General features: G+C 41.7%; 1 protein-coding gene across 1 annotated transcript in view; it reads right to left on the bottom strand.

The window, feature by feature from the left end:
* Nucleotides 1-25,722, bottom strand: part of CA10 (carbonic anhydrase 10 (inactive)) — a 440,048-nt gene that overhangs the window by 245,407 nt on the left and 168,919 nt on the right. Inside the window, exon 4 of the mRNA XM_090290846.1 lies at nucleotides 21,041-21,183. Coding sequence (XP_090146972.1) covers nucleotides 21,041-21,183 — 143 coding nt within the window. The remainder of the gene's footprint in view (nucleotides 1-21,040; nucleotides 21,184-25,722) is intronic.

Raw genomic sequence — 25,722 nt, 5'->3', positions numbered from 1 at the left:
AGTAGGTGTTCAATAAACAGTTGGTAAGCAAATGCTTGCAGTGGCAAAGCTGGTATGAAGCCCAATTCTGTAAGAGTTGAAAGCGAGTGCTCTCTGCCGCACAAACGGTACCATGGAGGCATTTCCAACTTGTAAATCTGAGATCCAGTTCACTTGGAAATTCTGCCCTTACTGATTCATGCACCTGCTACCAAATGAAACTTGCAGTTAGATTAATTGAACGAACTCATTCTCACAAATGGTGAACCTGGGAGAGCTCATGCATGGCAGTGTAATTACTTTGGTGGCATCGACACATCAGAAGGCCTCTGGAGAGTCCAGAATCAGGCTCAGCCTGAGAAGTTTCCATCTTAACTTTGAATTTCCTTAGACCTCTGTCACTTGAAGTCAAACAACATCATTGTAACAAATTCTGAGTATGTGAATAATTTCTCCGTTTCTTCTGCCCTGCTACGTTAACCCATATTAAAGACTAGAATATGTATCATGTTGACAGCTCCTGCCTGGTAGATTAGATTTTGTTAAGAAGCTGAGTTTTCCCCTGAGAGCGTTCAACTCTGTATCTTCCTATTCTTGACTTTCACTTGAGACGCTTATGGTATTAGCTAGCTCGATACCAAAATACAATGGGGGGCAGCCAATAGAAATAGTTGAGTAGGTTGGCCACCTTCGTTGAAGACTATTGGGGAAATACAAATTCAGTTACTAAGTAAAAAGCCAATTCAGTTCAGGAATGATGCTGCGCCTTCCAAATCACTCCTGTCCTGTCTACTGGGTTAAAACTCACAGCACCACAGCTCCTATTCCAGAGACGTGTCTACTACCCTACGTTACCGAAACACTAGCAAGGCTATGTGCTGTGACCTCTGTCCAAATGCAGAGAGAATCCAACTCTGATTATGCCAATCTGATATCCATGCAAGATCATTAGTGAAATAGGCTACCCTCACTGAATAAATGGTCCTTGGCTTTCATTACTGATTTCTTGACTTTATCTGGTTCTTTGCAAAAGCCAGAGACACAGCTGCCTGCGTACTGCAGGTAAGGCCATGACTCAAGTGAATGCACGCACAAGCACGCAGAAGCCTTCCAAGCAGCCATGCTGCCTCCGCCACAGTCAGTGTATCTATGCAGCCATTTCCTCCTTGCCGGTGAGACAGGAGTTGAAAGGTGTCCCAAGCCAGCTCTTTCCTGGCCTCTGTTAAAGAGGAACATTCATTCTCCCAGTTAAAGCAACCCCAAATAAGACTACATGTCATCTCTGCTTCTGTGAAATTCCAGTGAAGGGGCACCCTTGCTGCAACTGCAGGTCACGCATGCAGAATTAGTCACTTTTATCTACAGACCAAGCCCAGAGCTGCCTATCAAGATTTCAGAAAATGAAAGCCACACAAGGCAGGTAAAATTCAGGGGTAAACACTAGCAGTTTGAAAGAGGGGAACATGGTGTCCTCTCCTCTTTCTATTGAATTATTTTGAGACATGGGAGAGACTGCAGAAACATGGGAAATATTAGAAATGAAAAGCAGCCCCTTTTATAAGAGCAAAATTGCAGTGTTGACATGAGAATGAACTTGTTAGTTTCCAGTCTGCCATTCAACGGACAAAGAACCCGTTTCAGGGAATCATCTGCAGATGTTCTTTTGATGGCTTTTTCTTTAACAGTCATCTGGAGGCTCGGCTTTTTATAATTTGGTTTCCCGGAAAAAGCATTCTCTTTTCTTAGGAGACTATTCAGTATCTCTGTGATCTGCAGGGTTCGCTCTTGCGCAATGTGCTCATCCCATCGATGTTAATTAACCATGGAAGGTAGCGAGGGTGTGGAGAAAGACCCTTTTCCAGAACAACCTGCAGGCCCACTCATAGCCCCTCCCTCTGTTCTCACTGCACGGGGTCTTTTAAACTACTGCAAATTCTCCCACTCTGTATGCAGCTGGGAATATCTTCCTCTTCCGTTTTTAAACTTGGAGACATGTAATAAAGTGTTGCTAGGAACTGTTTTACTTAATCCATCTTCTGCTGCTTGTATCTGTTGTCCTTTCTTTTCAAATGCTGCTGACTGTAGCCATTGAAACCAGACCGGCTCCTCAGAAGCAGGGTGACAGGAATTAAGACCAGAAGGGGAAGCCCTTGTCTTTTTGTGGGTTCAGGCTGGAGGGTGGGGAGAGGAGAGGCTTGCGAAGGGAGATGATGTCAGAGGGCACCTTAGAGACAATGCATTAAATCCCCTTTGATCCTGCCCATAAACTCTTAGGAAACTTAACCTCCAAAGATTTAGCTTCATTTTGATGACAAACAAAATATCTTTCTACCAATGGCAATTAATAACGCGGAGAAAGTAGAGAAACAGACCAACTGATTTTTCCCTCTTCTTAATTAGGTACCCCTGTGAGTGCACTGTTTCATTTAATTATTTGTTTTATTCTCCCTTCTCACTAAAAAAAAAAAAAAAAAAAAAAAAAAAATTGGTTACAGTAAAAAAAAAAACAACTATGTTACATTATGTATAACAGAAATAAAATCAAAGCAGGTTAAAAACAAATGAGAACAATGGCAGGATCAGAGAGTAACTCAGTGGGTCATATTGTCCCACCAATTTTATTACAGGTGAAAATTTGGCTCTGAAGGTCTTGGATCTCAAAGGAAAATGGACAACACAGTTACACTGTTCTCACTGGGTTGGGGGGGGGGCACATCAATTGTGCGGGGGAAGCAAGATTTTTCCTAGCACTTAGTGCTCAAAAAATTTCTTACCTAGGGCTTCCTTCAGGGACACCTAATGACACAGTGTCCTTTACAAAATGCCAGCAGTAATTTAAAGGGTAGATACCTCCCCCAAACTGCTCATAAATGTGAGTTTTGTAAAGCAAAACGAATCTTAAAGGTGTTTGAATTGGCGGGAGAGAACAAATTTTGGCCTGTAAGTTATCCCCTTTCATTTGATCACTTTGTGAATTTGGATTGTTTTATGTGAAATTTTCTCAACTAAAGGCCAATGTGGGTAGTGAAGAGAACATGAAGCCACAGATGGCCACACCACGTGGCCAATGGAATACGGATGGAAGTGACAGGGGGCCAATTTTGTACCAAAGGTTTACATGGCATTGTGTGCTTCCGTTGGACCTTCTGGAAGCTTCTGATCTTAGCCCAAGGGACATGCTTTAGGTAGCTGTTGCCCCCTTCAGCGTGAGCCACAGATCACATCTTGACTTGAAGCTTGAATGAGACCTGCTGCAGCAGAGCGAAGACCCATGGGCAAGAAATCCATGCTTATGTTTTCTACCACTGAGATTTTTGTAGTTATTTGGTAAATAGCATTATTGTGGCAATAACTTTCCAATACCCTACCTTGACTACTTCACAAAGCTGTGAGACTAATTGAGAGAACAATCAGGGATATTATTCACATGTCCAATTTTATAGTTGAATAATAATTACTTCTTTGATGTTTACTCCAATATATGGCTTATACAGTTTTTAGCAAACCTGCCTATTGCATGTTGGCAAATGAACTGATCCTGGGACAGAGACACAGAAAACATGGTAAAAAGTTGGGAGCAAGTGAATAGTAGAAAATGTGGTTCATTCTGCCTAGCATTAGCAGACCTGTTAGTTGACGTCTTATATAGACCCTTGTGTATTGCAACAGTCACTGTGTATATTTGGCTCATCGTGGGGGGAGGGCTTAGTTGGGACTGCTGTCTGAAATGATGCAAAAGGACTATCCAGAAGAAGCTCAAAGGACTGGGACAAAATAGTCACGAGCTACCAACAGGAGTTTAGAGACTCAAGTGGAAGTCTGCTGGTCTACTGTTAAGCACTAATTATTTGATATGATCGATGCTACTTTGTTCCATTAGTAAAATCCTCATTTATCTACTTGTCCTTTCCTGGAGGTAATTATAGGAGTTATAATGATAACATCCACATGCCTAAATATTCTTATTTAACCTACTTTGGTTTTACCTTGTCTGGGAAGCAGGAGTTCATCATCACCAAGCCATTATTATATGAAATGTTAAAGGCACTTATTTAAGAAAAAGAAGAAAGTAAAAAATATGAACATTAAAATGACAACAAATTCACTACTATCAACAACCGAATCTAAAAGAACAAAAACAAACTAAGCAAACATCCAGAACAGGAACAGAATCATAGGTATGGGGATCATTTGGAGGGTTATCAGCTGGGAGGAGGAAATGGGAGAAATGGAGAAATGGTGCAGGGATCAAGAAGCATAACTGGTAGGTACAAAATAGACAGGGGGAAGTTAAGAATAGCATAGGAAAGGGTGAAGCCACAGAACTTACATGCACAACCCATGGACATGAACTATGGGGGGTGGGATTGCTGGATGGAAGGGGGGTACTGGGCAGAGGGGGCAAAGGGAAAAAAATTAGGACAACTCTAACAGCATAATCAATAAAATATACTTGAAAAAACCCACTTTGGTAATCCCAGCTCATGTTAAATACAATAAACATTTATCAAGCACCTACCAAAAATTTCAGTGCATACTTACTGGGCACCTACTATGAGCCAATGAATATGTGGCCTCAAGGAAGCAAGCAGACCACCAGACATGATTAAACACATGTCAGATTATAAAATACATGGGGACTGTACTTTATGAAGAATAAGAAGTACAGATAAAACTGATGGAAACCAGACATGCTACCCCAAAACATGTCACTTTAACCCAAGAATAACGTTGAGCTGAATACATTTGAGTTGCTGAAATCTCTTATCTGCCTAAAAGAAGAGTCTCCCCAAAGAACTCAAATACCATACACCTACTCCCCTGGAGCAACTCCAATCTTCTCGTCTGGGACAACACCACACCCAGACAGATGTTGTCACAAACTGTATCTCCCAGCTATTCTCCTAGGGGCCCATTCATCTTTCCAAAGAGCTATTTGCTTTCCAGGAGTGGCCTTTGCCCCTCCCTTTCCCTTACCAAGTGCATTATATAGAACCCAAATTCTAACCACCCCTTTGAGAAGCTCATCTTGGGGTACTCCCATATGATTAAAGGCTCAATGCACAGGTTAATAAACTTCTGTTGTTTTTTTCCTTGTTAATCTGTCTTCTGTCAGTCTAATTTATAGGGCCCCAGGTGGAGAACCTAGGAGGGCAGAAGGAAAAAAATACATGTGTTCCTTCCCTCCATCACAAACCCTATAATCTACCATAGAGTTCACCATGTTATATGTGGGATCTTTGACCACTTTTGTTAACTAAAAATTGCAATAATACTGATGGCATGAAATATACTGACTTTAAATCACGAGTTCATTGTTACATGGGTTGTCTCTGTTGACATAATTTCCAGGGTCAGCTATTTCTTTTAATTTTTTAAAATAAAATTTATTGGGGGTAACCAGCTAATAACATTATGTAAGTTTCAGGTGTACAATTCTATTTCTTTAAAAAAAATGTTCACCTGAGGATATGTTTTTTATTGATTTCAGAGAGAGAGGAAGGGAGAGAGAGAGGAACATCGATGTGAGAGAAACATCTGTTGGTCGCCTCCCATACATGACCTGACTGGGAATTGAACCCGCAACCTTTTGGTGTATGGGAGGATGCTCCAACCAACTGACACCTGGCCAGGGCCAGGGCCAGGTGTACAATTCTATAATATGTCATCTATATACTGCATAGCATGCTTACCACCCAAAGTCTAGCCCACCACCATATATTTCAGGGTCAATTATTTCTCTGTTAAAATTAAATTGTGGCAACACTCTGTGCTAGGCACAATCATGCGAGAATTCCAATAAACTGACCCTCACCACAATTTTATAATCCACTTTATAGATCAGGGAACAGGCTCAGGAAGATAAAGTAACTTGTTTTGCCAGAGTCCAAGTGTGTTCCTTTTTTCTATGCATCCCGCTACCTTCATAGTTTATTTACTGTGCTCCATATGGTGCAGTCACTATAAAGCAAATGGCAATTGGGAAAAAAAAAAAAAACTTGCCTGCCATTTCTCTTCTTCATAGCTAGAGAAAGAGTTTACTAACATCAGTGTCAATGATCATAAAACGAAAACGTCCTAAGCCTTAAATTTGCTTTTCAAATACCAGTAGTTCAGAGGCAGATTACCTGACTCCAATAATATGCCTGCAACCTGGCACTGTGTGTGCAATGAGAGGAAATATTTTCATCCATTATAAGAGGCTGTCAGAGGAAAACATTTTCCAGATATCATGCCCAAGAGAACAGCGTGTGAGGCAACATTATCATATTTTACTGAACTCTCATATATGCCATGCAGGAAAATGCATATTTTATCTTTTGAAAAGCATGGATAACAAAAGGATAAAATATCCATCTAAAACTCAAAGTACATTCTAATAACGCTGCATTCATGTTAATAACATGAAAGGAAATCCACAGGGCTCGGGAGCTCACCTGTCTGTGCTAGGAAGGAATATCCTTTAGCTGCAGGAGGGAAAAAAAGCTCAACCCCATGGGCTGGCCCACCCTTTCCAGCATGGGACAGGTGGAGGCTGAGGGACAGAGGGAGGGGAGGGCACCAGTTTAGAAAAACGCCCTCCCAGTGAACAGGAGTTGGGGGAGAAATTCCTTATGCACAGTGAGTTAAGTACAAGCTTAGTTTAATTTGTATGCTCCTCTAGAATGACAGGGGTATAAATTCTAGCCTCTAACACTTCATTTACATAAAGGTTTCAGGGCACTCTCAGGAAACTGTTAAAGGGACTTTGGAACCGAACGTGATTCTCAGTCTTAAGAATCTCAAGCATCCTTTCTTGAGTCTCTCAAGAAACACAGGAGGAGGAAATGGTCCAATTTCTGCCAGTTGGGGGACTGGAGGCGGGGTGAGTTACTCCGCGGTAGAAGAGGGTTCTGAAGACACATGTCTCAGGAGAGGCAGCCTTTTGCTGGTGACGAGAGCCACGCTTCTGATGCCCATCAGGCATGGTCACTTAACCAGCTTCTAGAAGAATCCCAAGGGAGCTTGTTTTAAGCGTTTTATCAGAGGCTCCTATGCAACTGGAAAAGCCATGCTTCTTCTGGGGAACTCAAAAAAAGGCTGAAGTCCCTTCAAGGTCAGACCATTCGGGTTTGGGGAAAAGGCTTTGATCGTTTTGGAGAAACAACCGTGCCAGGTTTCAGCAGTGCTTGCGAGAGCAGCGTGCAGTCCTGGTGGCAGGAGAGGCAGGAGTGACACCAGCCCCGCAGGCGTCAGCCTCCTTGGAAGCATGCGCCACCCAAGACCATGCAGGAGGGAGAGGCCCCAGAGGCTGGGGTAGGCTCCCACCAATGGTCTTGAGTGGGGACACTGAGCTAAATATTGTATAATATCGTTGCAATCGGCAGTCTTTGATTTGATTGTCTTATCCCTGGTGTGACTTGAGATCGGAAGGTCACCTTTGAATTCTTTTCAGTCTTAACACTGGATGTGGGGAAGAACAAACTTAAAATTTCCATCTATTATCATCATCATTACCCACAGAGAACTACAGGCAGACTGAGAAATGAATGACAGGGATGTGGCAGCTTCGTCCCTGTTAAATTATGCACATCAGATGAAATGACTTAAAGGATGACTGCCCAGGAGAAACAGGGACAGGCCATTTATGCTGGCCAGTCCTTTGGGGCTCATGACTTCAGAAGTTTTTCTTGATTTGCTCTGAGCCCAGAATGTGGCAATGTGCCTATCAGGGTTTCCACAGTGCAATAACCCAGATGCAGAAACACCAACGTGTGTCCGCGCGAAGAATTAAGAGGCAGCAAGCAGAAAGAGAGAGAAAACAGGTGACAGAGAGAGAAAACAGGTGACAGAGAAAGCACTGCCACCCTCCATACAGAGAGAAAGCACACGTATCGGTGTCCTAGAGATTAAAACTGTAAGTCTTCCCCCTGACTCTATAGCTGCCACATCTGGTGTAGTGATGCCCGTAACTATCTTGGGCATTTTATGTGGTACTTTTTTTGATGAAGGATGTAGGAAAATTAACTGCCCATTCAGAAACCATCTTCAGTGTGTGCTTTGCCACCTTGCCAGGGAAGAGAATGGCAGCCAGATAAACAAGCGGACCTACAGCACCACCTCTAAGGATAAAATATGTATCATGCCAGAGCCAAAGGAACGGGCTGCACAGGTGCAAATAACAGGCTGAACACGGCGCAAACCCGGCACAGGGCACCTCTTTTCCTCCTTCTTTCAGATTCTGCCAAAGAGGAGAAAAGTGGCTGAAGGTCAGGGCTCTTCCAATGCCTTGCCCTTTTCTTCCTAAACCTGTGATATAAACCGAAAATATCTCTCCCCTGTCTTCAGCATCAGTGCCACATTCTGGAAATTCCGCTCTTTTTCTTCTCATTCCTGTAACTCTAGGTACATTATTTAACAATGGTACAGATCACTTTCCAGGTCTGTGAAATCGACCACCTCGGGTTGTTTGGGAAATTACACGAGATAAAATATGTATGTGTACACGGAGGTCGTAGGTACTCAGCATATTTAGTGTCTTTCTCTTTTTCTGTCTGTTTGTGATTCCAGGATTGGGGGCATTTTTTTTTTCCACTCATCTATTTATCATTTCATTTCATTCGATAAACATTTATGGAGTACTTTCTTTATGCTATGCGCTTTGCTGCGAACCAGAAGCCACCAGCCACAGTCATAAAATTGAGAGAGCCCAAGGAACTCAGGCTGCAGGTTGACAGGGCCCACCACTATTCGAGGTCCTATGACTTGTATCTGTTGATGATTTAAACACACAACCCATGGGGGACACGCTAGGTCCCATGGTAACCAGCCAGGGCTATGTCCATCCAAATAGATTTTGTTGCTCTCACTTGAATCTGCATCAGTGAGCTCTTGGTGTTGTTAATTCACCTCTGAAAGGTGATGAGCGTACACGCGCCTTTCCCTTCCGCTATGTGGTCCCAGCCTATGAAAAGGCAGATGAAAGGCCTTACTGAATGTATCATGCGGGTGTTCGTGTACCATTTGACCCTCTCCCGTCTGCACAATCCTTTTCATTTTATATTTCTAATCACAGAAGGTAGTGATATGGGACACACAGAACTACACTATATTAGTGAAGTTACTTGTTTATATATTATATGTGATTACTTACTCTTCCCCATTACATTCTTCCAAGTGGGTAACTTAACAGTTATTAACTTTCAGGAAGCTCCTATATATCATAGCATCACACTATTAAGCCTTTCGGAAATTCATCACAAATCAGTATACAGATGACATTGATGTCTTATTGCTATTCATCCCTCCTGGGCTGTTTTTAGCAGTTCATTTTTTATATCCCCGCAGAGCTGAAATATGGCTCACTCCGGTATCTGTCCTTTTTGTAATCGCAAAAGAAAAGCTTGGCAGTTGTCGTATATTACACTCTTGAGAAAAATGCTGGTAATACTTTGAATTGATTGAACAGCATAGACTTAAGACTGCCTGGCACAGGGCTATTTCCTCATTCCTATTTAGATTTTTTTCCCCGACTTTTACCTTTTGGATTCAGAAACTGCAAAATAATCATTAAAAGGCAACGTGTTAAATAAGGGTCACTTACTTGGAAAAGCCTAAAAGCTCCTCTTTTTCTCCCTTTGGACTTTCTAACATGTTTGTAGCATGTGTTTACAGAGTTGTATGCTATGCTGCTGGCAGTGTCATGGATAAGAAGCTGGTGCAGGGGGTTGGGGCTGTGAAAGAGACAAGGACGTCCCTGGTCCTGGAGTAGTGCTGGCTTAGAATGGGAAAGAAATTGCAAATGTTGCTTTGCGACAGCCAAGGCATTGAGCAAAAGCTGTACCCGTACGTCGGTCTTGTCTTTGCAAATATGTGATTAGGAGGAATATAGGCTTGCAAGAGGCAAGCAAGTAAAGATGTATTTAAAGAAGAATTAGCAATAATGATAAGGAAAATCCAAGTCCCATATAATAACTTCTGGGCTTCCCCCTCCTCCCCAGTTACTGGCACCCAGACTTGGGGCAGACAGAATACAATGCATGGTCATTTGAGTCTGAATGATACTTCAGGGGAACCAAACCATGGCCCTTGGAGCCACTTCCATATGAATATCTTTAAGAAATCTAGAACTTTCTTTTCAGCACCAGCTATACTAGATGTTATTGGGGTTCCACCTGGATCCCCTCTTCTGGGCGAGTGGACGGGTTTTCCAGCTTCTATGAGCATTGGCTGCCCTTAGCCTGCAAGAACTGCAGGGTGCTGGTAACTGCACCAGCAACCAGCTCTCCAGGAAAAAACCCTGATGCGGACATTTGCAGATTTCCGTGGTGTCAACACTCTTAGCAAGGTGGATTTCAAGCTACCAACTTGATGTTAATTAATGCAGAGATCTTGGGAAGAGATGCGCAAAGGGGCTCTTGAAAGCCAGTGTGAGCGGCTTCTCCTGGACCCCGCTGCATAAGAGGTGCCTTGCTCGAGAATGCCAGGGAGGTTATATCCCTCCTAGGCTGTCTCCCAAGCCTCTGGGGATGCGTAGGGGGCCAAGAGCAGGTGCCTTTTATGCTCAAGGGCTCCCTGTGAAATCAGGCTCCAGGTGAACTCCCCTTGAACCCATATCTTGCTCAACTCCCCCCCCCCAATCCTGCTTCCCCCATTCCTTTGAGGTTTTCAATTAAATACACTTCCTCAGCAAATTATTTGCACAAGACTTTCCATCTCCGGCCCTAAACCTGGGCTTGGAGAGTGTCACACCCTGAAAGAGTGATGCAACACTTATTCTGGACTGGTAATTTTGCCAAAGTCTTATTCTGTCCAAGTCAGTCAAGCTCAGAATAAGTAATGGGAGAGTCACCAAACACTGAGTTGACTTCTATAGTCATGACCAGCTAGCCAATAAGCATTAAATAGTGACGTGCTACACATAATGTATATTCCCTTTCTCCGCCATATCACAAGAGATGCCTTTTGCTCATATTGAAAAATTAGTAGAAATAGCTCTTCGGCTAAAAAAAAAAAAAAAAAAAAAAAAGTGGCTTTTTCCCAATTAAAAAAAAAAATATATATATATTTTAATATTTTAAAGGGAAATACTAATTAAGAAAAATCTCTGCTCTTTAGATGTACTGTGAAATGTATTTACATATAAATGTGCTAAAATATTTTCAGGCAGGTGAGGTGCTGCTAATATGATAAGTTTCTACTGACTGTGACACCCCACACTGTGTGGGCATGTATGTTTTCACTTATTGCTAAAAAATGAGATCATGTACCTTCATCATACAACATTACATATAAATGTGTTTTGTTTATGGTCAGAATATGTGTGTTCCAGGGCTAAGGCCCAGAACTGACTAATGTCATATTAAGTATCATATCTGATGGAGATTTGGGTAAAAATAGAAAATGAATTTTTTCAGAACAAGTGGGCAATGCTAGCCTAAACAAAATGATCACCTCACTGAATAGTTAGATGTTAGGTTGAACTGAGTAACCTTTAAAAATATTTATCTACTTTACTTATATTTTTAATATAAATATTGTATACATTGAAAGTGTATGTTTATATATATACATATATACACACATATATACATATATGTAGTAAAAGGGTTACTACAGTCAAGCTAATTAACATATCTGTCTTCTCCTCACATAGTAGCATTTTTGGTGGGGGTGGTAATGGTGAGAGCAAATGAAATCTACTCTCTTAGCGAATTTCCAGTATTCAGTACAACACTATTAACTATAATCATCATGCTGTACTGTGGATCTCTAGACTTATTCATCCTAGATAACTGCAACTTAGGGGTAAGGAGGTAGGGGAAGTTGGAAAATGAACGGACGAATGTTAACATTACACTTTGGATCTTGGCCCAGGCATGTTACAGAACAAAGGATTAGAACACCTACAGTCTGAGATGATACAAATACGAGACACTGGAAAGACACGAATTGATCATTTTAGGTATTCTTAGTCCTTCATACAATATTAATAAAGCTGTATCCATATGACATTAAATTTTCATAAGAAAAATTAAAAGTCTGATGGTTGCTCAGATGTTCAATTATTTATGAGGCATAGACTCCCCCAAATCATATTTTGATTCCAGGTTTTCAGTTTTAATCTAGTTTTTTTTGTTTGTTTGTTTCAGAAAGGCAGAGCTTAGAAGCAAATTAGCATTCTCTTAAATCCTTTAAACAGAATCTACCTCAATTTTTTTCCTGAGGTGATGAGGAAACTATTATTCATTTTTATTTTTATTTTTAGGCCAAAGATTCCAATTTTCTAGCAATAATAGGACTCAAAGTCTCTGAAGTTCATACAGGGAGAGCTTGGCTGGTTTATCCAGCCAAAGGATCAGGTTTACAAGGAGCAGACTGCCTTCTTTGAGAAAATGCACAATCGAAACTAGGTTTTTTAATATCAAAATCTAAAATTTCTCTTGGGTGTGTGACTGTTTCTGTGTCACCTGAGCTGCTTTGCTAGTTTTATCATCTTGATTGTGATGGAGACCCTTGTTTTGGAATGCTTGGGAAATGAGGCTAGCAGGGGAGAAGCCTGTGAAAATTAGATGTTTCCCCTCCTTCTCTTCCTCTGGTCCCCCATTTGTAGATGGATGGCAACCGTGCTGAGCTGCAAGTAGGATAGGCGACTAAGACCTTTTGTTGTCTATTTCTGAAATGATAGTTAATTTGTGAAGTGCTTGTTAAGTTTCATCCACGGACTCATGTAACCAGAACACTAAGGTGGTACCATGTGACACATACTTAACTCCTAAGATTCCTGGAGGAAAATCTTACTTCTAGGAATTCATCTGCTTATACATTCATTAAGCATCTTGAGTTAATTCTCTCCACATCCCCTTACAAAAATTGTGCTTGGACAACTTGAATTTCCTCTCACTTAAGTGTTGTCACCAAAATCATACAATGGTCAGTCTTTCTAATGCGTGTGAGGTGGGAGAACCTGTCGCCCTCTGATGCAGAAGGGAGAGGACACAGGTTCCTTGGTTGTGTGTGCTCAGACCCAGGAGACAGGAAGAGGCAAGGGGCAAGGAGAAAAGAAGTAGAGGGAAAGGGAAAGGGGAGAGAGGAGAGGGAGAGAGGAATTGCAGAAGGGAGAAATGATAAGAGCAAGCCAGAGATGGAGAAGAGGAAGGAAAATGAGGAGTGGGAGAGAGAAAGGACCAAGACATAGGAAAGGAAAGCAAAATCTTTCTAGTAATCAATGGAGGAGAAAGAATGAGAAAGAACTGGATACCTTTATAAAATACAAAGAGCCAATATCCACGTGTTTCTTTGGGAGACTTGCCTAATGACTCTGCATTGATTTTCTGGGTAATATCAAGGGGTACACGTTACAAGGAACTGCCAAGACGGTGAGCAGCAGTAATCCTGCGCCCAGAACTAAGCCAGGCAACGGTGCACGAAGACCTAATACCAACATCACAATGCCTCTGCTCTGAATCTATTCCCCAACTTAAGAAACAGCATCTTAAGTCTCCTGCAATTTGCTCATCGTTTTTTGCTTCAACGCTACACGCTGAAATCTTCCACCGCCTGTGAAAAGCTCTTCTCTGAGCATAAACAGTTACCTTGGCCTCATTTTTTATCTTTACTCGAAGTCCTTTCTTGTAACATTACTTTGTACTGAAACCTCCACTCTAGCTAGTCAGAGCAAAATGTCCCAAACGAGAAAGAATCCTATATGTGAAACTTGGAGGATACCTTTGATAGAGGGTGAGAGGAAGGAGAGAATGCAGCGTCTTCCAAACCAAGGCTGGGGTTTGAAGGGGGTTTTCCGTTAGGAGGGCTTACATCCTAGCTTACTCCTCATTCCCGGGGTCAGCCTCAAACAAATACATTCCACACGGCCTGCGTAACCGCTGCTCGTAGAGAATCCAAGGGTTTCTAGGTTGGAAGGGGGTTCCCAGGTCAAGTCAAAGCTCTCGTCTGAAGCCCTGAGCTTGTTCTCAAGCTCAAATGACTGCCAGAACTCTTTTTGTGTTGGGGTTCTCAGTGAGACACATGGAAAGCACTCACTTTTCACAAAGCTCGAATTCTTATTTTGAGTTGAAATTTGATCCAAGCTAATTCCCAACACCAGGGCTAGTTCCCGGAGTCTAAGGCTGCACAGGACAGGTACAATTAGAAGGCACTTGTAATTGCACTTTAAGGTATTTTCTTTCAGATAGATAAAATTGAATATAGAGCATTTAATTGTTCTGATCACCACTTTGTTTCTCTTCTTGTGTCCGTTGCTTCCTCAATATCTTTCCCATTAGTTAATCTGACCATCAGCACCGAGGATCTGACTGTAACATCTCAGATACTGTCTCCCCCGTGAAGGTTATTGCAATGATCTCACTTATCATGGATGCAGTACCTTGTGTTGGACGATGGAATTAGGCTGAATTTTTCTCATCTCTTGCTATTTATTCACACCGAGTGCATTATCCATTAAATGCCTCTATCTTTACACATGTAGTGGCTATACAGGACATCTAGCCCAGCCGGAATCTGTGCAGCTTTTTATAATATATATCTGTGAGCAAAGTTTTGCCTTCATGTCTACTGAATTTCAACTTTCTGGATTGGGGACACTGGCACGGTGGTTCTGAATTCTAATTCTGTCATCCAAAGAATTGCAATCACGTCACCTCTCAGCATATAGGTTACTGATTCTAATGGGCTTATCTGTCTCTTTGACAGAGAAACTCAAGTGGAAGTTGTGTTTTCTCGCTAATGGCAATAATATCTCTGGTGGTAGTTGCCATGGTCTATGGTTCGTGTCTCCCCAAAACTCACATGTTGCAATCCTAATCCCCAAGGTGGTGGTATTAGAAGGTGGGGCTCCGGGGAGATAATTAGGTCAACAGGGCAGAACTCCTCAGGACCAGGACCCTTACAGAAGAGGTCCCACAGAGCCCCTGGTCCCTTTCACCACGTGAGGACAGCAAGAAGGCGCCGGCTATGAGCCAGGAAGCGGGCCCTCACCAGAAGGTGAGCAGGCTCCTGCTGTCAATTTAGACATCCCAGCCTTCAAAATGGTGAGAAACAAATTTCCGTTCTTGTGAGCTGCCTAGTCTGCGATAGCGTGTTATAGTGGTCCAGATGGACTAGGCCAGTAGCTAATAACTAAGGAGCATTGTCTTGTCTGCCTGAAAAATCAGTGCATTATTTCCCACAATCCTCAACACCACAACCCTGCGAGGTGGGGGCTATGATGATCTCCCTTCACAAACGAGGAGACTGAAGCCTAGAGAGGTTAGGCCTCTTGTATCAGGGGCTTAGTGGCAAACCTAAGATTCCAACCCAAAGCAGACACCTGTCCTCCCCCAAATGGAGGCCTACATGGATCTTAATGCTCCTACTCTTTGAACCATAACTTTAAAAGATCTCGTGTTGGAAGTCTCCACTCACTCTCAGCCTTAGTTTCTCTGAAACCACTTGTACAATTTACTTCTCCTTTTGTCCTCCCCCTTGGTGACAAGCCCTTTCTCTCACATCTCTTATATGCCATTTAAAAATGTTATTTCTCGAAAAACTCCCTGTGCAGCCACATCCATATCGTTAGTCCCTACCAGTTCCTTTTTTTGTACTATCCTTTGTAATTGCATTACCATAATTTCATTTTTAAGAGCTTCCCAATCCTCTAGAGTTCTCCTCAATGAGGCATATCTATTTTAACTATGATATTTCAAACATCAGCCTTTTGAAGACTTAGAAGCCATGTCTGACACTTTTTTTTTAACCTCAACTACCATATTTTCTAAGATGACATGTCTACTTTCTCCCAGAGTTTACTGTCCATTCCACATCACTCAGCTGCTTTTCCTTATTGGTTAGAATTAAATCCAAATAAAAGATTCTTTTTTGCTTTCTTCTGAGAAAGGATACCATTGCTGTGGTGAGTCAAGACATTTATCAAGCCACAAAATGCAGATGAGTAAGAATTGCATTCAGTTCTTCATCAGCTCTTCAAGATCTACTCTGTCCCACAAATACACATAAAATCTTACGTACAATTTCCATCCCCAAGCCTCAGTGTAAGAAGACCCATGCATGGTCCTTAGAGACAACGAATGAGTTCCAAATAGTAAGACTATTTATCTGTAAAAGCATCACAGCAACATATTTAGATGGCGAAATGAATCTATCTTTACTCTTTGCTTCAATGGCACATGTAGAGCCAGAGCACCTGGCACGTAAAGTCCCTCCTGCCAACAATATTTCATTCTACCTCCCTTTCCACGGTAGTTCATATTCCAGCACCTCGGCAGAGCCTGGTGTGACCAACCCAACTTCTTGCCCCCATTAAAATTAATGCCAAATTGATTGATTTGCTAACTAATCATTTTACTGCTTCCTTAGTGACTGTTCTACTATTATCTCAAACAGCTATTCGAAGTGGGTTATCGCCATTTAACCTTTGTACTGCTATACTTTCTCCCCTAATATAACATAAAGTCTCACTTGTAAAAGTTTTCCAAACATATCACTACAGAGATGCCATGAATTGCGATGATTTACTGCGCTCAACTAAATTTTGCTACCAGCTTTGTAAAAAAAAATTTTTAATGGAGAAGTAATAAAATTTTAAGCCACAGACCAATTCACATGCCTTGTTTTTTCCAACTTAGTGTTTCAACCATGATTTAGGAAAAGTACTACAATACCTGAAAATTAATTTCTAGTGACAGATTCTGTTGAGAGCAAGGTTACGCTTCTCATCATGAGATTTTACTATAGTTTTCCACCTTAAACCAATGCAACTTTTGACTAATTCCACAAAAGCCCTTTCCTTGGTAATCAAGGATAATGTTGGTTCAATTCAAATCAACCAGCACGATCATAGATAACTCCAGGGATATAAAAAATGTAAAAGCACATTTATCTTGAGGAGCTCTTGATCTAAGACAGGAGGAGAGAAGGAAAGCAAGACTCTCGGCCAAGTCCCAGGCCCTAAAAGAAATACAAACAAGGTACTTAAGGAGCCAAATGAAGAGAGATTTCACCATTGGTTAAAGAGATCAAGGGGGGTTTCGTGGGGGAGGCAGCACTGGTGCCGGGAAGGTTGAATCATAAAAAGGAGGCACGTCAGGTGAAGAGCGTGCTGTGGCCAAAGCCCCGGCCACAGATCACGGGGAAAGGCGAGACACATCCAATTTGTGCTTCTTACTCCCGTCACCTTTTTCATCCAGGCCCGTGGCAACCATTGGTCTGGTCTGTGTCTATGAGTCCGTTTTTATTTTGTTTGTTCATGTATTTTGTTAGATTGTACATATAAATGAAATCATATGGTATTTGTCTTCTTCTGTCTGACTTATTTCACTTAGCACAATACCTCCTGGTCCACCCATACCATCACAACTATCGAGTGGCTGGTTTTAGACGCTACCTTTTATATTTCATGTACCATCGTCAATTTCCAAGTCATTAACTACTGAGATGTCCATTTTCTTAAAAGAGCCACAAGATGAGGAAGGATGGCACAACTGATTTTCGGTTAAAATGGAAGAATCAGCACGTGATATTAGACTTGGTGTTAATACATTTTTTCTTCTTTTAGATATCTGAGATCAGCAGAGAGGTTATCTACGGACCACATCACCTCTGTGAAAGTTAAACTTACCTATTAACCAGCAACCCTCCAGTGCCCACCTGTATCAGGAATGCTACAGGCGACTACTTAGAGGAATTACTGTACCCTGAAATCAAGTGAGGCTCTCCATATTTTGCTATAAAATAACACTCTCGTCCAATATTTTACTTTCAAATCACCAAGAAGCTTCCTTATGTGAATTGTACAAAAAATCAATACACAGACACATCAGGTACACTGAGTCTGGTCTGAGGAAAGACAAGGAAAGCCAAAATATATGTATATCTGTACAAGTTCAGTCACTAACAAGAGTCTCTATCTTTAAAGCAGTCTGGCTTAAAGTGACCTTCAAACACCAGTTATGTCCATCCAATTCCACACACAGAGAAACTTTACATGAACCAAGACCATGAAGGAAGGAGTAACTCCACTTGCTCCCTTTTGATTCCTGAGTTGATTTAGAAGCTTTATCTAGGGCAGATCAATCAGACCCATGATTAAAAGAATATATTTAGACTATTGGAAGTTAAGTTTAATGGTGTCAAGAGTGGAAAACTGGCTCCAAGATAGAATTCTTATAGCCACATGCAGCCCAGCTTTAAGGGAGTGTGGTTTGCTAAGTACAATTATTTTGGGTTTTTGCCAGATGAGTCCTATATGTCAGATATGAACTGGATAAAAAATAACTTTCCTTTAAGAAAAAAACAAAACCAAAACCAAACTGCTTAAAAGCTACCACTGAAAAGAAGCAACTTAGAAGGTAAAAGAAATCTCATTGCTCAAGGAAAATGAATGTCCTCTATTATACCCAAGACACATCCTTTTTTGATTCTCATTTAACTATTATTATCCTTGAATTCTTGCACTCAGGTTGAGTTTCAGCCCTCACTCATGTAAGAAAAGCCATCAATTCACCCTCCGAGCCTATGCCAGGTCAAACACGTTAAAACAAACTCAGTAACGCAAGTCAGAGACTGCGGCAGAGCTGCCTCATGGGCTTTCAAATACGAAACATTTAAACACGGGCAGGATGAATGCTCATGCATAAAAATGCGACATAAAACACAGAAGGACTGCAATGCATTTAACATGCTGATACCCAGCTGATCTCAGACTTCAAAATGTGCCACTTTGCCCAAATTCTATGAAGCCTCCCAGTCTTGCGGGGTTTTTTTTTTTTTTTTTTTTTAAGCCTTTTGAGTAGGACACACATGTTCTTCAAGGCCAAATTAAATTCAGAGCAGTGATCTGAATCTTCACTTCCCAAGTAAGTCTCCAGCTCATGCAAATCACCTTTTAAGTAGCTCATCAACGTGTTTTCGCTATTGTCTATCAAGTCCAGGCATTTCGTTTACAAGTTATTCCCTCCTACCACTGCCTGCGCTTTCTCTCCCACCTTTCACAAATGCCAAGGGACCCATCAGCCAGTTCTCAGCTCTTCAAACAGCTGACAACACAAATCGTGCCAGATAGAAATATTTACATTGTGAAAAGTAAATGTTTCCAAAATTCCAAACTTCACTGCATTTGAAAATTGACTTGGATCAGGTACACTTTACAGAATCAAAAATTTTTAAAAAGCCACTGGTCAACAACAAATAACATCAAAACAAAACATGAGAATGATTTTTACCACCAGGCACTCTCTCAGTTCCTACTTTCCCAATAAATTTTAGGGAAAGGCTGTCTTAAAATTAGTTTTTTTTTCCTTTCATATCAACATTTCCCTCTAAGATGGTGTACTGAAAAGGGAAAATTATACATCCATTATTTTTTGGTAGCCTGTCACATTTCCATCCCACTCTCAGTGTGCCCTTTATCTAAAAGCACTTGAAATGCTTGCCATAACTCTTAGGAAAAAGACTCAGTTCCTTAACATAGCCTCAGGATCTGGCCTCTACCTTCCTCCTCCATCCTTACCTCCTCCTGGGTCTCTGTGCATCAGCCTGGTTGGCCATCTTTCAGATAATGTCTGCAAGTCAGTTACCAACCCTCACTCCTCTCTGGGCTTTTCCCTTTTCTTGGAATACAATCATTTCTTCCCTCACACTCTCCAAGAAAGTAGGAATCATTGAGTATTTAGTGAAAACTGCAATTGCTCTTCTTAAATATTGTTCAGTGAACTTAGCCATCATGACTTGACTTGAATGATTCCCCTCTTTAGAGAGAGGTGTATGTAGAACCCACAACAAGTTCCTTTCAGGGTCTGTAAAAGCTGTTGGAATAATAATTAGGTTAGGCTAGTTTTCTAAGGAATCAGAGCAATAAACAACATCAGCTCCATAGGACCTTGCTACAGAGATGCTTCCCAAGTTATATTTAAAACAGCACACAAATACTACACAGCTCAATAGTCCTAGTCACATACCAGGTCTCTTATAGCCTGCCTCGTGACCTGAGTTACAGTTACCAACACTTTGATTAGTCATTAGCTTTTCTTTTCCTTTTTCTTTTCTTTTCTTTTTCTTTTTTCTTTTTGGTGACAGTTATGTGATAGAAAAAATGTATATATTCCAATATATTCAGAAGAAAATCAGTTACTTACAAACTCCGTGGTAAGTAAGGTGAACAGACCGCATACATGAGGAGAGAGCAGAGCCCTGGGAACCCACGCCCTGGAGGACCAGCCGCCAGCAGCGACAGAAGTTGTCCATAATTGTAACCCCAATGTCTTGCTCAACTGATTTTCCATTCCTCTTGAGTTCCCAATAGCTACATCATCTTCAAATACAATTTTCTTTCTCTGTGTGTTTTTTTTTTTCCACTTTCAACAATCTACTCAACAGTAAAAGGTTGTCAAATAGACACAAACCAGCAAGAGAAATGCTAGATTCCAGCGATGAGAAGACTTCATGGGCATAACGTGATGCCCTTCCACAAATTAAGGAGGAGCCCATAGCAGAGGGAGGAAGGGGGAGGGGAGGGATGTTGGGGTGAGAACCACACAGCACAACTCAGCATTTCTGTGCAGTAAGTAGGATTCTTAACCAGCAAGATGCTTCAAGGAAGATGAATTATTGATTTTCTTATAAATCATCTAGGGTGATATTTGTTTGTTTGTCTTTCTAGGGTGAAAAACGTTTGATTTTACTTTTTGTTAAAATTTTGTTTTCACTTTGTTCAGATTAAAAGAAGCCCCAGTGAAGAGGTTTCCAGGGAAAAAGGATTTTCTCAGCATGATATACAGAGGAGGTAACTCTGTGTACTGACCTTTATGGGTTACCAAGGGGTAGAATCTCAGGCAACCTCCAGGAGGTATAAAATAATTAGCAACATGAGGGTTTGACTAGGTAGGGAAAAAAGGCACAATTAAGACATAATTATATTTATAGGCAATAGGCCTGGGCTCTGTGGTGTTATTCCTAGGTGAGAAGACAAACTCATTGCACAGATCAAGGCTGGGAGGATTGGCTTTCAGAATCAGCATCACCCTACCCCGCTCCTGAACTTCTCCATGGAAGCAATATGGCTGCTTACCTTCTTGTTCACCAGGTTGATGTTAACGGACGACAGAAAGGGGTCATAGATCATGTGGCTGGTCTCTATGTTGACTGGCGACTGCCGTTTCCCCACAGAGCAAAGATTCCAAGCTGAGTTCACCAATCCCCAGAAAGAAGGAACTAGAAACAAAAAGAAATTGTAGAATCAGGCTGGGTAGAAGGTTGGGGAAACAATATAGAAAGAGCGACAGTACAAAAGTGGTCAGATCAGAGAACCACCCAATGTTTCTCACCCGCAGAGATCCTTGGGTGTTGCAGATGTATTTTCCTGGCCTGAATCTTAAGTCAATTTCTCTAAGTCCCACTTTCCTGATCTTTAAGGCCAGATTTTCTTATTGCAGACCCGTTCATCTGATGGCCTCTTTGAGGGGTATAGTTAGCACTAATGTCCCAGTGGGAAGGTGGCATAGTCCAACCTTGTAACATGTCTCAGGTACACCAAATACTTACCAGTTCCTGAGTGGTGCTCTGCTTCCCCATTTGTCAGGAATACTGTAAGAATCAACCTTGTCTCATATAGCAGAAAGTGGCATTCAATATACACAAGGTGGTATTCTGGGGGATGTCAAGATCAAACCGAGGGAGTGAATTATTTCTATGGTCCTCATTCAATGCTAGACAGGAGCTTGGCAACTTGACTTCATTTAGCCCAGAATTGTGTCATTAACCTGATGTATCAGCAGCTGAAGAATTTCTTCATTTGGTAGGCAGAAAAAAATGGCACAAATATCCACAGAGAAACTGTCTACTCATCTTCAGCGTCACATCAAAACATCTATGAAAATAAATTTCAACGGTGATTTCCAGTCCTCCTTTATCTCGTTTTAAGAAAGTTAGCAGAGCAGGGGTAAGCCAATCTATTAATATTGTGTCAATGAAGATCAGACACCACATCTTCAGCCTTTTCCAGCCCCTCTCAATATCTTCACAAGGCTCTAGATGTATATGTTCTCCATGTGACCTCGAAATTATATAGCTACCATTCGTTTATCCATCCACAGCATCCATGAGCCATATAGTGAAATCACATCACGTGCCCAGCCCTGGGTTATATTGAATTGTGAGGAAAGCAGATACACATAAGAACAACAACCACATGGGGGGGGGTAGAGATGTGATGTTAAGTCAAGTGTTTTATGAGACTTCAGATGAGAGGCACCAAATGCTGTAGCGGTGGAGTGATTCCTCTGGAATGTGAGCTTAACAATCAAGTCACAGCCCTCTCAAATGTGTCTATTCCTCTCATGAACTCAGATTTAATAAGGCCTTTAATTTACCCCAGCTATCTTTCCTGCCCATGTCATAGATGGGGAAAACTAAGGCAAGAGAGCAGTCTGGCAAACACTTGCTAAATATACTATATAAGAGACTCCTAACTCATGAAAGGAATCGGGCTAATCCCATCTAAATCCAAACTTCTATGAGCTTTTTTATTTGTTACAGGCAACTGTTGGGCAGAAGGGGGAGAAAAATTAAAAACGAGTTCCTTGGATTCTCAGGAGAATGTTTCTATGTCAAACTCTGGGCTTCATTGTGAAATATGGCAAATACCTAATTTGGTTTAGCCCAGTTTAATAAGCCTCTGGTGGCTTTATTCCCTTTAGTTTAAAGAGTTTGGCTTTTCAGTCATAACTGATTTTCAAAATGGCAGCAATGACCAGAGTTACAGAGAGAGGAAGAGAAGAAGGAGTGGAAGGGAGAGTAGAAAGAATATAAACATGTGCTTCCTTGGCACTTTCATTTCCTGTTCTCACTTAAGCTATGGTACCACTGTGAGTCACTTAACATCTTTAGAAGTTATTTGACATCATTAGAAGGTACTACATTCTAGGAAAATTATAATAATTAAGAAAGTTTTTGCATTAGAATTTTACTTGAAAATATCTATGAATTTCTGTGTTCTTTAAGCTGCTCTATGAAGGTCACTGACTTAATCCTATATTTATTCCTCAATCATTTCAAATTTACTTTGAAAATAAAATGTCCATCTGCACATGCTCCCAACACTGACTATCAGTAATGCCCATAAAGCTGGCAAATGTGAGGATGCTGGGGATAATACAGTGACAGCACTGCCACAAATGAGCTGTGTGACTTTAGAGAAGTCCTTGGCCTTTTGGGCCTTGTTTGCTCTCTGTACCCCTGTGGACAGGCTGAATAATAGCCCCCCTTCAAAGTAGCCCATATCTTAACTCCAGAACCTGTGAGTGCGACCTTGGTAGGAAAAGTTCCTTTGCAGAAATGATTAAATTAGAGATATTGAGATGAGAGATTATCCTGGATTATTTGGGTGGGTCCAATATAATCACAAGGGTCTTTTTTTAGTTTTTAAAGGGAGGTGAAGGAGGTCAGAGATATAGAGAAAAGATTTAAGGATGAAGAGAGAGGTCAGAGGGGACAGAAGACACTGGATTTGAAGAAGGAGGAGGGGGACACAAGGAATATATGTGCAGGTGGCCTCTAGAAGCCGGAATGAGCAAAGGAGCAACAGATTGTTCCCCTAGAGCAGTGGTTCCCAGCCCTCCTAATGCCATGACCCTTTAATACAGTTCCTCATGTTGTGGTGACCCCCCCAACCATAAAATCATTTTCCTTGCTACTTTATAACTGTAATTTTGCTACTGTCAGTTGACACTGATTTTAACTTCACACAACTCATTTCAGACTTCTCACCTCCAGAACTATAAGATAATAAATTTGTGTTTTTTCAAGCCATTAAGCTGTGATTATTTGATATAGCTGGAATAGGAAACTAATACAACCCCCTGTATCTTTACAACTCTGCAAGACGGTAAGCTCTTTGACAGTCAGGCTGTCACTGATTCACTGATGTCCGGGGGGTCTTCCGTGGAAGGCAGCTGCATGATAAACGGAGCTACAGCTGGCGCGCATTGCATTTCATCTACTCCCATGAAAATCATTAACAAAAATAATCCCAACCCTATAAAAGGATTGCAAGACTGCTGCTCTATGGCAAAGGGGGTAGGCAGATACTGCTGCGTCTCACTAATAAACTTCACACCCCCAAAGTACCCCTGCTAAAACACAACAGCAAAACTTTATGCGAACATCTGCCTTGGCTTTTATTGGGCATGGCAGCCTTTATGACAAACAGTTTCCGGGTTTTACATCCCCACTTCACTATCAAGGCCTAAGCGTTTGGTTCTAAGCACCTGCTCAGCCAATGCAGGAATAACCAAGAAACACTCACCCCCGCTCAGCTGTGTCCCTCATTAGTTCCACTCCTGAAGGGGTTCTCAGTTTATTTTCCACTGGATGGCTGACTTTTAAATCAGCCATAAATTAATAGTATTTTCAGAAGTTAATGCCACCTTAGAGATCACCTGATCTAAATGAGTGCATGACATTGAGGCCCGAAAGGCAGAAGATCAAGTCCTCAAGCTAAGGCCATGCCGCCAGGTAGAAACAGGGAAGGACAGAGTAAGAACGTGGGTCTCAAGATTCCTTGTGTTATCATGCCTCCACTGCTCTAAATCCCTTCCTCCCCAGCATGCTCCGCTTATGAGCACACTGCTATAGCCACAGAGTTTCACAGTTGATTGTTGCTATGGTCATTGTAAGACTTTTGCTACCATTTTTCTTTTGGTAAAGCAAGAGTAACATTGGTGCTCAACTTCTAGTCAAAATAAATTTCAAGTGCAAAGATACCAGTCAAACTGTTTTAAATGTCAACCATCCCAAGTAAAATTAAGATTTTTAAAAAGGCATAGAACTTGGGATGGATAGAAAAAAGGCTTGAATTCAGGCAAGAGAGGATGTGTTGGGCCTCATCGGCGGGAGGAGGTCCCTGAGGGGACCTGAGGGGTGACTGCTCATGAAGAGCTGTCCCACAGTCCCGTCCTGGGGCCAGCTGGACTGGGCAAGGTTCTAGTCCAGATGAGAGAAGCCAGTGCTCTTAGAATCAGGGATGAGTGTTGGGACAATAATTAAGGTGGTAAAGGTGGTCCAGGGCCCTCAGGTGCCAAACAAACTGGGACTAGGTCTGCAGATAAGGTGTGACCTAGGTTCTCGGCAAATGCTCCAGGAGGAAGGCTATGAAAACAGGAGGACGTGGCGGGTTTGCGCATGTCGGGGCGTGGGAGTGAGCCAGCAGGCTTTCCTTGCAGAGCAAGGATGAACACAGGAACCAAGGCTTCAAGATTTAGGGAAAGAAACACTCTCTCTCCCTGGCCAGGTAGCTCAATGGGTTGGGGCATCATCCCCATGCAGCAGGGTTGAGGGTTTGATCCCTCAGGGCACCTACAGGAGTCAACCAATGAATGCACAAATAAGTGGAACAACAAATTGATGTTCCTCTCTTTCTCCTCTCTCCCTGATTCTCTCGCTCTAAAATTAAATTAAAAAAAGAAAAAAAGAGAGAAAGAGAGAGAGAGAAAGAAAGAAAGAAAGAAAGAAAGAAAGAAAGAAAGAAAGAAAGAAAGGAAGGAAGAAAGAAAGGCTTCCTCTGGATTGTGCAGAACACCAGATTATCCCCAGGGTTCTGATACTTAACTCCTCCTCATGACTGAGTCTCAGGATTATAAACACCCACAGCAGCTCTGGGAGCACAGGCACCATTACAGAATGCTATGGTACTGCTTCTATTTCCAAGTTCAGACGGTTATTGTTGAATTATTTTCCTCTGAGTTTCCATGGCTG

Source organism: Furipterus horrens, unplaced genomic scaffold (assembly GCF_987537825.1).
Source record: "Furipterus horrens unplaced genomic scaffold, mFurHor1.1.pri manual_scaffold_11, whole genome shotgun sequence".
NCBI lineage: Eukaryota > Metazoa > Chordata > Mammalia > Chiroptera > Furipteridae > Furipterus > Furipterus horrens.
This window is presented reverse-complemented; position numbering and strand designations above follow the sequence as displayed.